This window comes from Silurus aristotelis, assembly GCF_946808225.1.
Source record: "Silurus aristotelis genome assembly, chromosome: 20".
NCBI classification, from domain to species: Eukaryota; Metazoa; Chordata; class Actinopteri; order Siluriformes; family Siluridae; genus Silurus; species Silurus aristotelis.
The window spans coordinates 4,472,587-4,488,218 of record NC_139593.1 but is presented as its reverse complement, the minus strand read 5'-3'; the positions used below and the strand labels follow the sequence as shown (position 1 = coordinate 4,488,218).

Sequence of the window (15,632 nt, the reverse complement as noted above, 5' to 3'; positions counted from 1 at the left end):
TGACTACACATATATGTGTCTAGATTTAGATGTGTAATATTTGAGTGTATAGATTAGAGCATGCAGAATAGATTTGAGTGTGTATATTTAAGTGCATATATTTAAAGGTGTAGATTTGTGTGTATAAATTTGCGCATGTATATATTTGAGTGTGTATATTTGAGTGTATAGATTTGAGTGTGTACATTTAAGTGTATATATTTGAGTGTGTAGATTTGAGTGTGTAGATTTAACTGTATATATTTGAGTGTGTACATTTAAGTGTATATATTTGAGTGTATAGATTTAAGTGAGTAGATTTAAGTGTATATATTAAAGTGTATAGATTTAAGTGTGTATATATTTTAGTGTGCAGATTTGAGTGTGTACATTTGATGTAGATATTTGCGTGTGTGGATTTGAGTGTGTCTAATTAAGTGCATAGATTTGCATGTAGATTTGAGTGTGTATATTTAATCTATATATTTGAGTGTATATATTTGACGATGTAGATTTGAGTTTATAGATTTGAGTGCATAGATTTGCATGTAGATTTGAGTGTGCAGATTTGCATGTACAGAGTTGAGAGTATAGATTTGAATGTGTAGATTTGAACATGTACATTTTATGCATATAGATTTGAGTGTGTAGATTTGATTAAATCTGGTCGACTATGTATCGCTGTACACCTCAGAATCTGAAAACATACAGAGTCTCCAATAACTCTGTTCTTTATAGACTGTTATATTGTTTAAAGGTAGTTTAGGCATATAACATATATACAATTCATCTTTTCTTTGTATTGGGTTAAAGTTTTGAAAACAGCATGAATGTATATAGATCTCATCATTTCCTGTTATCCTGGGTTATGATTAATAAGACTTTAGTTCTATCTGCTTAGGTTATGACTTCCAGAACGAACCCTACACACACACACACACACACACAAACCTTATCATCAAACTGCAAACATACACCACACGAGAGAACCTAGGAGCCTGCGTGTCTGTGCGTGTGCGTGTGTAAGCCGAGTCACACTCTGAGTTAAAATGTGACTTGTGTCACGTGGTCCTGAGCGATCAGCTGATTGGCGCATCACTTCCTGTTTGGTTCTCCCGGTGTGTCGGAGATCAGCTCGAGTGTCTCAAAGATTAACCGCAAATTCTGCGGCTTTTTCACATTCGGGTGAGTTTTTGCGCTGATTTGCTTTCTCTTTACACTTTAACACGAAAATGGTTTACAGTTTGTGATCAGGGGACTGTTTCTGAGAAACTTTTCGTGCTGAGCTGCTGAGTGTTTACTGCTGGGAGTGAAGAGGATTCACATGAACTCTCAGCTCCACATTTACATTTATACATCAACCCAGTCCCTGTGACCGACATTACAATCCTCGAATGATCAACAAAGATCACTCACAGGGACTAAACCGATCCTGTAGATCAAATGATGAATAGAACTGAAGCGTCTCTTACTTAGAAAACCAACCATCGGCTTCCTGTTCCAGGACTGGGCGATGTGATCGTCGTACCGCGATATTTCACCCGATACATACACGATAGATTTGTACAAAATTGATTTATTATAGACAAATATGAGTATAGTGTTGATGGTAGTATGGGTAAACGTGGGTATAGTATTGATGGTAGTATGGGTAAACATGGGTATAGTATTGATGGTAGTATGGGTAAACGTGGGTATAGTAGTGTGGGTAGTGTGGGTAAACGTGGGTATAGTATTGATGGTAGTATGGGTAAACGTGGGTATAGTAGTGTGGATAGTGTGGGTAAACGTGGGTATAGTATTGATAGTAGTATGGGTAAACGTGGGTATAGTATTGATGGTAGTATGAGTAAACGTGGGAATAGTATTGATGGTAGTATGGGTAAACGTGGGTATAGTATTGATGGTAGTATGGGTAAACGTGGGTATAGTATTGATGGTAATATGGGTAAACGTGGGTATAGTATTGATGGTAGTATGGGTAAACGTGGGTATAGTATTGATGGTAGTATGGGTAAACGTGGGTATAGTATTGATAGTAGTATGGGTAAACGTGGGTATAGTATTGATGGTAATATGGGTAAACGTGGGTATAGTATTGATGGTAGTATGGGTAAACGTGGGTATAGTATTGATGGTAGTATGAGTAAACGTGGGTATAGTATTGATAGTAGTATGGGTAAACGTGGGTATAGTATTGATGGTAGTATGAGTAAACGTGGGTATAGTATTGATGGTAGTATGGGTAAACGTGGGTATAGTATTGATGGTAGTATGGGTAAACGTGGGTATAGTAGTGTGGGTAGTGTGGGTAAACGTGGGTATAGTAGTGTGGGTAGTGTGGGTAAACGTGGGTATAGTATTGATAGTAGTATGGGTAAACGTGGGTATAGTATTGATAGTAGTATGGGTAAACGTGGGTATAGTATTGATGGTAATATGGGTAAACGTGGGTATAGTATTGATGGTAATATGGGTAAACGTGGGTATAGTATTGATGGTAATATGGGTAAACGTGGGTATAGTATTGATGGTAGTATGGGTAAACGTGGGTATAGTATTGATGGTAGTATGAGTAAACGTGGGTATAGTATTGATGGTAGTATGGGTAAACGTGGGTATAGTAGTGTGGGTAGTGTGGGTAAACGTGGGTATAGTATTGATGGTAGTATGAGTAAACGTGGGAATAGTATTGATGGTAGTATGGGTAAACGTGGGTATAGTATTGATGGTAGTATGGGTAAACGTGGGTATAGTATTGATGGTAATATGGGTAAACGTGGGTATAGTATTGATGGTAGTATGGGTAAACGTGGGTATAGTATTGATGGTAGTATGGGTAAACGTGGGTATAGTATTGATAGTAGTATGGGTAAACGTGGGTATAGTATTGATGGTAATATGGGTAAACGTGGGTATAGTATTGATGGTAGTATGGGTAAACGTGGGTATAGTATTGATGGTAGTATGAGTAAACGTGGGTATAGTATTGATAGTAGTATGGGTAAACGTGGGTATAGTATTGATGGTAGTATGAGTAAACGTGGGTATAGTATTGATGGTAGTATGGGTAAACGTGGGTATAGTATTGATGGTAGTATGGGTAAACGTGGGTATAGTAGTGTGGGTAGTGTGGGTAAACGTGGGTATAGTAGTGTGGGTAGTGTGGGTAAACGTGGGTATAGTATTGATAGTAGTATGGGTAAACGTGGGTATAGTATTGATAGTAGTATGGGTAAACGTGGGTATAGTATTGATGGTAATATGGGTAAACGTGGGTATAGTATTGATGGTAATATGGGTAAACGTGGGTATAGTATTGATGGTAATATGGGTAAACGTGGGTATAGTATTGATGGTAGTATGGGTAAACGTGGGTATAGTATTGATGGTAGTATGAGTAAACGTGGGTATAGTATTGATGGTAGTATGGGTAAACGTGGGTATAGTATTGATGGTAGTATGGGTAAACGTGGGTATAGTAGTGTGGGTAGTGTGGGTAAACGTGGGTATAGTATTGATAGTAGTATGGGTAAACGTGGGTATAGTATTGATGGTAGTATGGGTAAACGTGGGTATAGTATTGATGGTAATATGGGTAAACGTGGGTATAGTATTGATGGTAATATGGGTAAACGTGGGTATAGTATTGATGGTAATATGGGTAAACGTGGGTATAGTATTGATGGTAGTATGGGTAAACGTGGGTATAGTATTGATGGTAGTATGGGTAAACGTGGGTATAGTATTGATGGTAGTATGGGTAAACGTGGGTATAGTATTGATGGTAGTATGGGTAAACGTGGGTATAGTATTGATGGTAGTGTGGGTAAACGTGGGTATAGTATTGATGGTAGTATGGGTAAACGTGGGTATAGTATTGATGGTAGTATGGGTAAACGTGGGTATAGTATTGATGGTAGTATGGGTAAACGTGGGTATAGTATTGATGGTAGTATGGGTAAACGTGGGTATAGTATTGATGGTAGTGTGGGTAAACGTGGGTATAGTATTGATGGTAGTGTGGGTAAACGTGGGTATAGTATTGATGGTAGTATGGGTAAACGTGGGTATAGTATTGATGGTAGTGTGGGTAAACGTGGGTATAGTATTGATGGTAGTATGGGTAAACGTGGGTATAGTATTGATGGTAGTATGGGTAAACGTGGGTATAGTATTGATGGTAGTATGGGTAAACGTGGGTATAGTATTGATGGTAGTATGGGTAAACGTGGGTATAGTATTGATGGTAGTATGGGTAAACGTGGGTATAGTATTGATGGTAGTATGGGTAAACGTGGGTATAGTATTGATGGTAGTATGGGTAAACGTGGGTATAGTATTGATGGTAGTATGGGTAAACGTGGGTATAGTATTGATGGTAGTATGGGTAAACGTGGGTATAGTATTGATGGTAGTATGGGTAAACGTGGGTATAGTATTGATGGTAGTATGGGTAAACGTGGGTATAGTATTGATGGTAGTATGGGTAAACGTGGGTATAGTATTGATGGTAGTATGGGTAAACGTGGGTATAGTATTGATGGTAGTATGGGTAAACGTGGGTATAGTATTGATGGTAGTATGGGTAAACGTGGGTATAGTAGTGTGGGTAAACGTGGGTATAGTATTGATGGTAGTATGGGTAAACGTGGGTATAGTATTGATGGTAGTATGGGTAAACGTGGGTATAGTAGTGTGGGTAAACGTGGGTATAGTATTGATGGTAGTATGGGTAAACGTGGGTATAGTATTGATGGTAGTATGGGTAAACGTGGGTATAGTATTGATGGTAGTATGGGTAAACGTGGGTATAGTAGTGTGGGTAGTGTGGGTAAACGTGGGTATAGTATTGATAGTAGTATGGGTAAACGTGGGTATAGTATTGATGGTAGTATGGGTAAACGTGGGTATAGTATTGATGGTAGTATGGGTAAACGTGGGTATAGTATTGATGGTAGTATGAGTAAACGTGGGTATAGTATTGATGGTAGTATGGGTAAACGTGGGTATAGTATTGATGGTAGTGTGGGTAAACGTGGGTATAGTATTGATGGTAGTATGGGTAAACGTGGGTATAGTATTGATGGTAGTATGGGTAAACGTGGGTATAGTATTGATGGTAGTGTGGGTAAACGTGGGTATAGTAGTGTGGGTAGTGTGGGTAAACGTGGGTATAGTATTGATGGTAGTGTGGGTAAACGTGGGTATAGTATTGATGGTAGTATGGGTAAACGTGGGTATAGTATTGATGGTAGAATGGGTAAACGTGGGTATAGTATTGATGGTAGTATGGGTAAACGTGGGTATAGTATTGATGGTAGTATGGGTAAACGTGGGTATAGTACTGATGGTAGTATGGGTAAACGTGTGTATAGTACTGATGGTAGTATGGGTAAACGTGTGTATAGTACTGATGGTAGTATGGGTAAACGTGGGTATAGTATTGATGGTAATATGGGTAAACGTGGGTATAGTATTGATGGTAGTATGGGTAAACGTGGGTATAGTATTGATGGTAATATGGGTAAACGTGGGTATAGTAGTGTGGGTAGTATGGGTAAACGTGGGTATAGTAGTGTGGGTAGTATGGGTAAACATGAGTATAGTAGTGTGGGTAGTATGGGTAAACATGGGTATAGTATTGATGGTAGTATGGGTAAACATGGGTATAGTATTGATGGTAGTATGGGTAAACATGAGTATAGTATTGATGGTAGTATTGGTAAACATGAGTATAGTATTGATGGTAGTATGGGTAAACATGAGTATAGTATTGATGGTAGTATGGGTAAACATGAGTATAGTATTGATGGTAGTATGGGTAAACATGAGTATAGTATTGATGGTAGTATGGGTAAACATGGGTATAGTATTGATGGTAGTATGGGTAAACATGAGTATAGTATTGATGGTAGTATGGGTAAACATGGGTATAGTATTGATGGTAGTATGGGTAAACATGAGTATAGTATTGATGGTAGTATTGGTAAACATGGGTATAGTATTGATGGTAGTATGGGTAAACATGGGTATAGTATTGATGGTAGTATGGGTAAACATGGGTATAGTATTGATGGTAGTATGGGTAAACATGGGTATAGTATTGATGGTAGTATTGGTAAACATGGGTTTAGTATTGATGGTAGTATGGGTAAACATGGGTATAGTATTGATGGTAGTATGGGTAAACATGAGTATAGTATTGATGGTAGTATGAGTAAACATGAGTATAGTATTGATGGTAGTATTGGTAAACATGGGTATAGTATTGATGGTAGTATGGGTAAACATGGGTATAGTATTGATGGTAGTATGGGTAAACATGGGTATAGTATTGATGGTAGTATGGGTAAACATGAGTATAGTATTGATGGTAGTATGGGTAAACATGAGTATAGTATTGATGGTAGTATTGGTAAACATGGGTATAGTATTGATGGTAGTATGGGTAAACATGGGTATAGTATTGATGGTAGTATGGGTAAACATGAGTATAGTATTGATGGTAGTATTGGTAAACATGGGTTTAGTATTGATGGTAGTATGGGTAAACATGGGTATAGTATTGATGGTAGTATGGGTAAACATGAGTATAGTATTGTGGGTAGTGTGGATAAAGGAATATTATTCATGATGTAAATATATGAACATGGTGGGTTTTTGTTTTGGTCATTGGTAGGCCTTCGTACCCACGGGCTGTTCATGGACGCTTCGGAATGCGAGGAGGATTTGTGTAATGAGAGGACGGCGCTCATGAGCACAGAGAGTCCCTGTGTGCAGCCGTATGACCAGCGGCATGAGTCAGCCAGGGACCCTGACGCTCCCCGGGTAAGTGCCAACATACCCCCCATCCCCAATACAAAAAAAAAGTCACCAGAACATTGATGAAGTTGGGGTGCCTGTCAGAAAAAGTAAAGGTGTGTGTGTGGTTTTTTTTTTTCTCAGCGTCGTCCCGTTAACTCCGACCCGACGGACACGAGGCGAGTCTCTGAAAGCGAGGTGATACCGGATGGCGAGGAAGAGGAGGTGACGCTGAAGTACGGCGCGAAACACGTGATCATGCTCTTCATCCCCGTCACGCTTTGCATGCTGGTCGTCGTGGCGACCATCAAATCCGTCAGCTTCTACACAGAGAAAAACGGCCAGCGCTTGTATGCACTGAGAACTTCCATATCCAGTAATGTAGCTTCAGAAAGGCGTAGATATTTACACACACACACACACACTTTTATTTCTTTTTGTCGTTGTTGTTCTCGAAAGGTTCTACACTCCTTTCGCCGAAGACCCGAACAAAGTGGGCGAGAGGTTACTGTCGTCGTTTCTCAACACCATCGTGATGATCAGCGTGATAGTGGTCATGACCATCTTTCTGGTCCTGCTGTATAAGTATCGCTGCTATAAGGTGAACCTTCTCCTCCTCCCTCACTCACTGCTCCTCATGTCCCTCACAGATCATCATCATAATAATAACACCACTGACATCCGTAACCTGAACAGGGTTTTGAAGTCTGATAAAATAATATCTAGATTTTAATAAAAAAAATATTTTTTTTATATAAAATCCATAAACATCTGTGGGAAAACATCCTGTGGCATCATTTATTTGCTTGTTTTTAATGTATTTTATTTATTTACTTATACATTTAATTATTTATTTTATATATTTATTTTATTTCTATTAATATTTTATTATAATTAATATTAAAAGATCATATTTTTTCATTCATTTTTATATTATAACTTATTTATTTAAATTGTCGTAATTGTAGACCTATAAATAAATACAAAAATATTTTAAATTAAATTATGTAAATCAATAAAAAAAATTTTTTTACTGATTTTATGTAAAGATTTAATTTTTGAATGTATTTATTAATATTTTTTATTTGGTATATATTTAGTAAAAGCAAATACATTATGAATGTTTACATAATTTTATATATATATTATATTCGATCCATGTAATCTGACTAGGTGTGTGTGTGTGTGTGTGTGTGTTTGTTCAGTTTATCCATGGCTGGCTGATGCTCTCCTCCCTGATGCTGCTCTTCTGGTTCAGCTACATGTATCTGGAGTGAGTGTCACGGAGCTCAGACGCTCTACAGGAGCGACTCGATATCGTGTGTGTTTCGACGCCTCTCTAATGAGCCGTGGTTGCTTTTTATTTCCTTTCATTTTTTGTTTTTCGTTGTTAAACCAAAAAGAGAAAAAAGAGGACAGAAGACCAGTGCACCTTCTCAACCTCATCTCCATCAGAACCTGACTTTACTAACACGCTTGTGGTTCGGTGAATCTCCACAAAAATGCACAGGAGGTCTGGTGAAACTTCTTTCCCGGAAGAGTTGAGGTTATTATAGGAGTAAATAGAGACTAAATGTGGAACGCGATGATCAAAAAGAAGTCAGGTGTCCACAAACGTTTGATCGTGTAGCATTTGTGTTTGCGTCTGAGATCACTGGTCTGATCATGTGGTAAAAAGGATCACTGATCGTAGTGTTTTTCCCGTCCGTGTGTCTCCACAGAGAGGTGTTCAGGACCTACAACTTGGCTATGGATTATCCGACCGTGGCCATAATGATCTGGAACTTCGGCGCTGTGGGGATGATCTGTATCCACTGGAAAGGGCCCCTGCAGCTGCAGCAGGCCTACCTCATCATGGTCAGCGCCCTCATGGCTCTCATCTTCATAAAATACCTGCCCGAGTGGTCTGCCTGGGTCATCCTGGCTGGCATCTCCATCTACGGTGAGAGCATGGAGTTGATTTTTATCGGGGTTCAGGGTTTAGTAAATGGATGTTAAGAGTTTCAGGGTTCCATGATTGGATGCTGAGAACCTCAGGGTTCAGTCAGTGGTTGGATGTTGAGAACCCTAGGGTTCAGTGATTGGATGCTGAGAACCTCAGGGATCAGTGAGTGATTGGATGCTGAGAACCTCAGGGTTCAGTGAGTGATTGGATGCTGAGAACCTCAGGGTTCAGTGAGTGGTTGGATGTTTAGAAACTTATGGTTCAGTTATTGGATGTTAAAAACCTCAGGGTTCAGTGACTGGAGGCTGAGAACCTCAGGGTTCAGTGAGTGGATGTTAAGAACCTCAGAGATCAATGAGTGATTGGATGCTGAGAACCTCAGGGTTCAGTGAGTGGATGTTGAGAACCTCAGGGTTCAGTGAGTGGATGTTGAGAACCTCAGGGTTTAGTGAGTGGATGTATCTCTACTTAATCCCACAACACTCCATGTGCCTTTATCATTTCTAGTATTTCTTTTCCTTCGTTATTGCTGTAGATCTGGTGGCTGTTCTGAGCCCTAAAGGTCCTCTGAGGATGTTGGTGGAGACGGCACAGGAGAGGAACGAGCCCATCTTCCCCGCACTCATTTACTCCTGTGAGTCGACTCGCTGACACACTCACAACACACACCCTACGTACGCGACACCCTCACTCACAAATCTGATCCTCAGGTGTCCACAAACTTTTGAATCTCTGTGAATAAAGAAGTGTGGAGCACTGGTTCATCACATCTTCATTATTGTGATTCTTCTTCTTTTCCTCAGCTGCTATGGTGTGGATGGTGGGAATGGCCAATCCGTCTCCAGCTGCCAACACTGGTGAGTGTGTGTGTGTGTGTGTGTGTGTGTGTGTGTGTGTGTGTGTGTGTGTGTGTGTGTGAGTGTGAGTGTGTGTGTGTGTGTGAGAGTGAGAGAGCGACGTAAAGCTCATTAATCCCAGGGTGCAGAGGAGAGCATTCAACTGGTGTAAATCAAAAACAAACTGAATAGATAAAAAAAAACCATGTCATTAGGGGTTTGAGGGTACACGTATTTCGGTTCTGAGCACATACAAATCTGGGCACACGTGTACCAAATGCAATCCTTTTTTTTACGTGTGTAACATAGTTAAAATTCCCCTTATGAATATATTAAAATCCGGACTGCACGTTTGTTTAGTGAGTCAGTAAATGACTCAGTAATTGTGTCAGGGAGGGAGTCAGTACATGAGCCAGTCAGTAGGTGAGTGAGTCAGTAGGTGAGTGAGTCAGGAAGTAATTCAGTAGGTGAGTGAGTGAGTCAGTAGGTGAGTGAGTCAGGAAGTAATTCAGTAGGTGAGTGAGTGAGTCAGTAGGTGAGTGAGTCAGGAAGTGAGTCAGTAGGTGAGTGAGTCAGGAAGTAATTCAGTAGGTGAGTGAGTGAGTCAGTAGGTGAGTGAGTGAGTCAGTAGGTGAGTGAGTGAGTCAGTAGGTGGGTGAGTGAGTGAGTCAGTAGGTGAGTGAGTGAGTCAGTAGGTGAGTGAGTGAGTCAGTAGGTGAGTGAGTGAGTCAGTAGGTGAGTGAGTCAGGAAGTAATTCAGTAGGTGAGTGAGTCAGTCAGTAGGTGAGTGAGTGAGTCAGTAGGTGAGTGAGTGAGTCAGGAAGTAATTCAGTAGGTGAGTGAGTGAGTCAGTAGGTGAGTGAGTGAGTCAGTAGGTGAGTGAGTGAGTCAGGAAGTAATTCAGTAGGTGAGTGAGTGAGTCAGTAGGTGAGTGAGTGAGTCAGTAGGTGAGTGAGTGAGTCAGTAGGTGAGTGAGTGAGTCAGTAGGTGAGTGAGTCAGGAAGTAATTCAGTAGGTGAGTGAGTCAGTCAGTAGGTGAGTGAGTCAGGAAGTAATTCAGTAGGTGAGTGAGTCAGTCAGTAGGTGAGTGAGTGAGTCAGTAGGTGAGTGAGTGAGTCAGGAAGTAATTCAGTAGGTGAGTGAGTCAGTCAGTAGGTGAGTGAGTGAGTCAGGAAGTAATTCAGTAGGTGAGTGAGTGAGTCAGTAGGTGAGTGAGTCAGTAGGTGAGTGAGTGAGTCAGTAGGTGAGTGAGTGAGTCAGTAGGTGAGTGAGTGAGTCAGTAGGTGAGTGAGTGAGTCAGTAGGTGAGTGAGTGAGTCAGGAAGTAATTCAGTAGGTGAGTGAGTGAGTCAGTAGGTGAGTGAGTGAGTCAGTAGGTGAGTGAGTCAGGAAGTAATTCAGTAGGTGAGTGAGTCAGTCAGTAGGTGAGTGAGTGAGTCAGTAGGTGAGTGAGTGAGTCAGGAAGTAATTCAGTAGGTGAGTGAGTCAGTCAGTAGGTGAGTGAGTCAGGAAGTAATTCAGTAGGTGAGTGAGTCAGTCAGTAGGTGAGTGAGTGAGTCAGGAAGTAATTCAGTAGGTGAGTGAGTGAGTCAGTAGGTGAGTGAGTGAGTCAGTAGGTGAGTGAGTGAGTCAGGAAGTAATTCAGTAGGTGAGTGAGTGAGTCAGTAGGTGAGTGAGTGAGTCAGTAGGTGAGTGAGTGAGTCAGTAGGTGAGTGAGTCAGGAAGTAATTCAGTAGGTGAGTGAGTCAGTCAGTAGGTGAGTGAGTCAGGAAGTAATTCAGTAGGTGAGTGAGTGAGTCAGTAGGTGAGTGAGTGAGTCAGTAGGTGAGTGAGTGAGTCAGGAAGTAATTCAGTAGGTGAGTGAGTCAGTCAGTAGGTGAGTGAGTCAGGAAGTAATTCAGTAGGTGAGTGAGTCAGTCAGTAGGTGAGTGAGTGAGTCAGTAGGTGAGTGAGTGAGTCAGGAAGTAATTCAGTAGGTGAGTGAGTCAGTCAGTAGGTGAGTGAGTGAGTCAGTAGGTGAGTGAGTGAGTCAGGAAGTAATTCAGTAGGTGAGTGAGTGAGTCAGTAGGTGAGTGAGTGAGTCAGTAGGTGAGTGAGTGAGTCAGGAAGTAATTCAGTAGGTGAGTGAGTGAGTCAGTAGGTGAGTGAGTGAGTCAGTAGGTGAGTGAGTGAGTCAGTAGGTGAGTGAGTCAGGAAGTAATTCAGTAGGTGAGTGAGTCAGTCAGTAGGTGAGTGAGTCAGGAAGTAATTCAGTAGGTGAGTGAGTCAGTCAGTAGGTGAGTGAGTGAGTCAGTAGGTGAGTGAGTGAGTCAGGAAGTAATTCAGTAGGTGAGTGAGTCAGTCAGTAGGTGAGTGAGTGAGTCAGGAAGTAATTCAGTAGGTGAGTGAGTGAGTCAGTAGGTGAGTGAGTCAGTAGGTGAGTGAGTGAGTCAGTAGGTGAGTGAGTGAGTCAGTAGGTGAGTGAGTGAGTCAGTAGGTGAGTGAGTGAGTCAGTAGGTGAGTGAGTGAGTCAGGAAGTAATTCAGTAGGTGAGTGAGTGAGTCAGTAGGTGAGTGAGTGAGTCAGTAGGTGAGTGAGTGAGTCAGTAGGTGAGTGAGTGAGTCAGTAGGTGAGTGAGTGAGTCAGTAGGTGAGTGAATGAGTCAGTAGGTGAGTGAGTCAGGAAGTAATTCAGTAGGTGAGTGAGTGAGTCAGTAGGGGAGTGAGTCAGTAGGTGAGTAAGTGAGTCAGTAGGTGAGTGAGTCAGGAAGTAATTCAGTAGGTGAGTAAGTGAGTCAGTAGGTGAGTGAGTCAGGAAGTAATTCAGTAGGTGAGTGAGTGAGTCAGTAGGGGAGTGAGTCAGTAGGTGAGTAAGTGAGTCAGTAGGTGAGTGAGTCAGGAAGTAATTCAGTAGGTGAGTGAGTGAGTCAGTAGGTGAGTAAGTCTGTAGGTAAGTCCCTGACTCCATAAAAAAATAGACGTTAATACGACGCAGCTACGCTTTGGTGCTCATATGGACGCCATGTGACGTGATCGACGAGTGCACGTTTCACTCCCACTTTCTGTTTCCTCAGACGAGGAAGCGGCAGTCAGCGAGGATGGGGCGTCAGAAAGAGAAGGGGCGGAGTCTCGTGGCGTGGCGCCGCAGGCGCGGAGCAGGAGCCACTCTGCAGAAGAGGACCTGGAGGAAGACCGTATGTGTTTCTTTTTTTTTTTTCCTGTGTTAGAGTGGAAATCATGGTGTATTAATAGCGTGTGTGTGTGTGTGTGTGTGTGTAGGGGGCGTGAAGCTTGGATTAGGAGACTTTATCTTTTACAGCGTCCTGGTGGGAAAAGCAGCAGCCACGGGTGGAGACTGGAACACTACACTCGCCTGCTTCGTAGCCATCCTGATCGTGAGTGACATCTAACACACTCGTATACAATCACACACACGCATGTGCACGCTGTTCTAAACCTTGAATGCTCCTAGGGACTGTGCTTGACTCTCCTGCTGCTGGCCATCTTTAAAAAAGCTCTCCCGGCTCTTCCTATCTCCATCACCTTTGGCCTGGTCTTCTACTTCTCCACCGACAACCTGGTGCAGCCATTCATGGACACCCTGGCAGCTCATCAGTACTACATCTGATCCCCGAAACCTCCATCACCAACACCACCACGACACAACCTGCAAACAACCACAAAGCCTTCGATTTCACCCTCGTCCGTAAGCACGCCGGAGGCAGGCAGGACGTGCAGGGGATCTCCGTCTCTAAATAAGTACTGAGTAGTTATGGATCTGGATCTATCACGGCATACAACCGACCCTAGATCACGTGATGTTCACTGCAAAGCTGGATTGGCTTTTCAATAATCAAAGAGCTTTCTGACCGGGGTTTCACCTACCATTACTGCTTATAAATTACCCTATCCAACCCCTTCAACAACCACCACCCCAACCCCCCAAACAGCCCCTCCAACAACCCCACCAACAGCCCTTCCAACAAACTATCCAACAACTCTTTCAATGACCGCCACCCCAACCCCCCAAACAGCTTCTCCAACAGCCCCTCCAACAACCACCACCCCAACCCCCCAAACAGCCCTTCCAACAAACTATTCAACAACCTTTCCAATGACCGCTACCCCAACCCCCCAAACAGCCCCTCCAACAACCCCCACCCCAACCCCCCAAACAGCTTCTCCAACAGCCCCTCCAATGACCACCACTCCAACCACATTCAGGTTTTCATATGAAGGTCTCAGAAGGTTTTCATGTTTATTTTTTCAATTATTATGAAATTAGAACTTTGTCCTCAACACAAAAAACGGTGAGATGAGCAAATGTTAGCGTTCGTATCGATCCGGATGTCAAGGACTAAAAAAAAATAAAAAAAAGATAAATAAGAACAAATATTTTATCCAGACCAAACCTGAGACTGAAATCACACTACAACCTACACTGCAGAAATCGCACTTCATCCCAGATGTGTTCAGTGGGGTTGGAGCTCTATAATCAGATCATCTTCCACCCCATGTACAGCAGATCTTCATGGAGCTCTCTGTGTGTTCAAGTTGAAGCGAAAATTTTATTACACTGCATCTAAAGATGTCATGTACAATTGTGTGCCTCCAGCTTTGAGGTAACAGTTTGGACAAGAACCACATATGGCAGAAAAAGTTCAGATGTCCCATTACTTTCGGCCCAAAGTATAAATGATTGTTCCCTCACCAGCTCTTCACGTGACCCGGAAACGTGATCCTCTGACTGACTCTGGAGTCTTCCTCTTGTACGACGGATTCCATCACTATATTAAGAACTTTACGTTCTCTTGACGCAGGCGTGGTAACGTATACGCCATAACCCTGAAAACATACGGCGTTGGGATACGACTCCATACGATTGGAGCTGAGAAAAGAGAAGCGATGGGTAAACAAACAAACAAACAAAAAAACAACAACCCACGTGATTGAAGGAAGGGGAATTTTTTGGATCCAATAAAAATTAAAGAAACGTCCGAAACATCTTGATAACGTTTGCGGAATAAATCCATATGGAGACCCTGACGTTCCTGGACGTGCGTTTATGGAACCGTAGCAGGAATGAAGTCTCTGCATTGGTTCGAATGTTACAGATGATGGCTGAAGATTTGTTTGACTTGAATTTTTGACCAATCAGTAGTGAGCTTTTTATTTTATTCTAATTATTGAGCTTTTATTCCCTCATCTTTGCACATTAAACGTGATCGGGACGATAAAGGAAGCGGTCCCTCGGCTTTGTCTCCCGAAGAAGAAAAACGTGTAGTGGTGTGTTTTGTAGATTCCTGTGTAAAGATGTTTTTTTGTACCTTTGTGTAATAACGTGCGGAAGAATGAAGTAAATAAACACCTCGAAAAAGCTAGAAATTATTAAACCAGATAATTAAAATAATAATAAGAAATAAGCCTTGAGTGTCTTTGATGCAACATTTTAATGAAAAACAAAACAAACAAAAAAAGCACAAACAACTACAAGCTCAGTGGACACAAAGCGAACGAGTGGATCAGCAGCTTCATATGTCCTTCAACTTAACTCCGGTCCTCGAACTGCGACTTGTTCTTCAGCAGGAACGTGGCTAGAAACTCGATGGGGTTCGGAGGCCTTTGGGAAAGAAAGACAAAAGGAGAAAGACGTGTCAGTTGACGAGTACATCAGTGTTTGTGAATCTACAACTTCTGGATTTGACACTATTTTAAAGTGTATTGTGTCTTTTACTGTCCTGTAGCAGGTCTAAATCCTGCTCCAGCTTCATCAACTAAAAATCCTAAAGCCCTCCATTCAGGAGTTTTCCATTCAGTTCTTTTACAACTTTAAGAACAATAAAAGAGCTCAGTGACCGAACTAACAATCGTCCGAGTTCACAGATCACGCAGTTACAGACGAATAATCCCAGATCGGCGCAGTTACAGACGAATAATCCCAGATCGGCGCAGTTACAGACGAATAATCCCAGATCGGCGCAGTTACAGACGAATAATCCCAGATCGGCGCAGTTACAGACGAATAAACACAGATCACGCAGTTACAGACGAATAATCACAGATCGGCACAGTTACAGACGAATAATCCCAG

At 41.9% G+C, this 15,632-nt stretch overlaps 2 protein-coding genes across 2 annotated transcripts in view; one reads left to right on the top strand and one right to left on the bottom strand.

Annotated features, from left to right (window-relative positions):
• The first annotated feature begins 1,007 nt into the window (after positions 1–1,007).
• On the top strand, positions 1,008–14,960 carry psen2 (presenilin 2). Its single transcript, XM_083522818.1, has 11 exons — positions 1,008–1,164; positions 6,662–6,810; positions 6,928–7,133; positions 7,243–7,384; positions 7,989–8,056; positions 8,505–8,725; positions 9,264–9,362; positions 9,532–9,585; positions 12,616–12,735; positions 12,821–12,936; positions 13,014–14,960. Exons 2-11 carry the CDS (start codon positions 6,685–6,687, stop codon positions 13,167–13,169), a joined length of 1,308 nt encoding a protein of 435 aa, XP_083378944.1. The 5' UTR covers positions 1,008–1,164; positions 6,662–6,684; the 3' UTR covers positions 13,170–14,960.
• A 12-nt stretch (positions 14,961–14,972) lies between these two features.
• The window catches only part of dpy30 (dpy-30 histone methyltransferase complex regulatory subunit), a 3,594-nt gene continuing 2,934 nt past the window's right edge, over positions 14,973–15,632 (bottom strand). The window contains exon 5 of the mRNA XM_083522902.1: positions 14,973–15,161. Within this exon, the coding sequence (XP_083379028.1) occupies positions 15,089–15,161 (73 nt within the window). The 3' untranslated portion in view covers positions 14,973–15,088. The remainder of the gene's footprint in view (positions 15,162–15,632) is intronic.

Coding starts and splice junctions, on each gene's coding strand:
- psen2 (XM_083522818.1), top strand. CDS start 6,685: ATGGACGCTTCGGAATGCGAGGAGGATTTGTGTAATGAGAGGACGGCG. Junction 8,726..9,263: donor GGCTGGCATCTCCATCTACG/GTGAGAGCATGG, acceptor TTATTGCTGTAG/ATCTGGTGGCTGTTCTGAGC. Junction 9,586..12,615: donor GTCTCCAGCTGCCAACACTG/GTGAGTGTGTGT, acceptor CTGTTTCCTCAG/ACGAGGAAGCGGCAGTCAGC.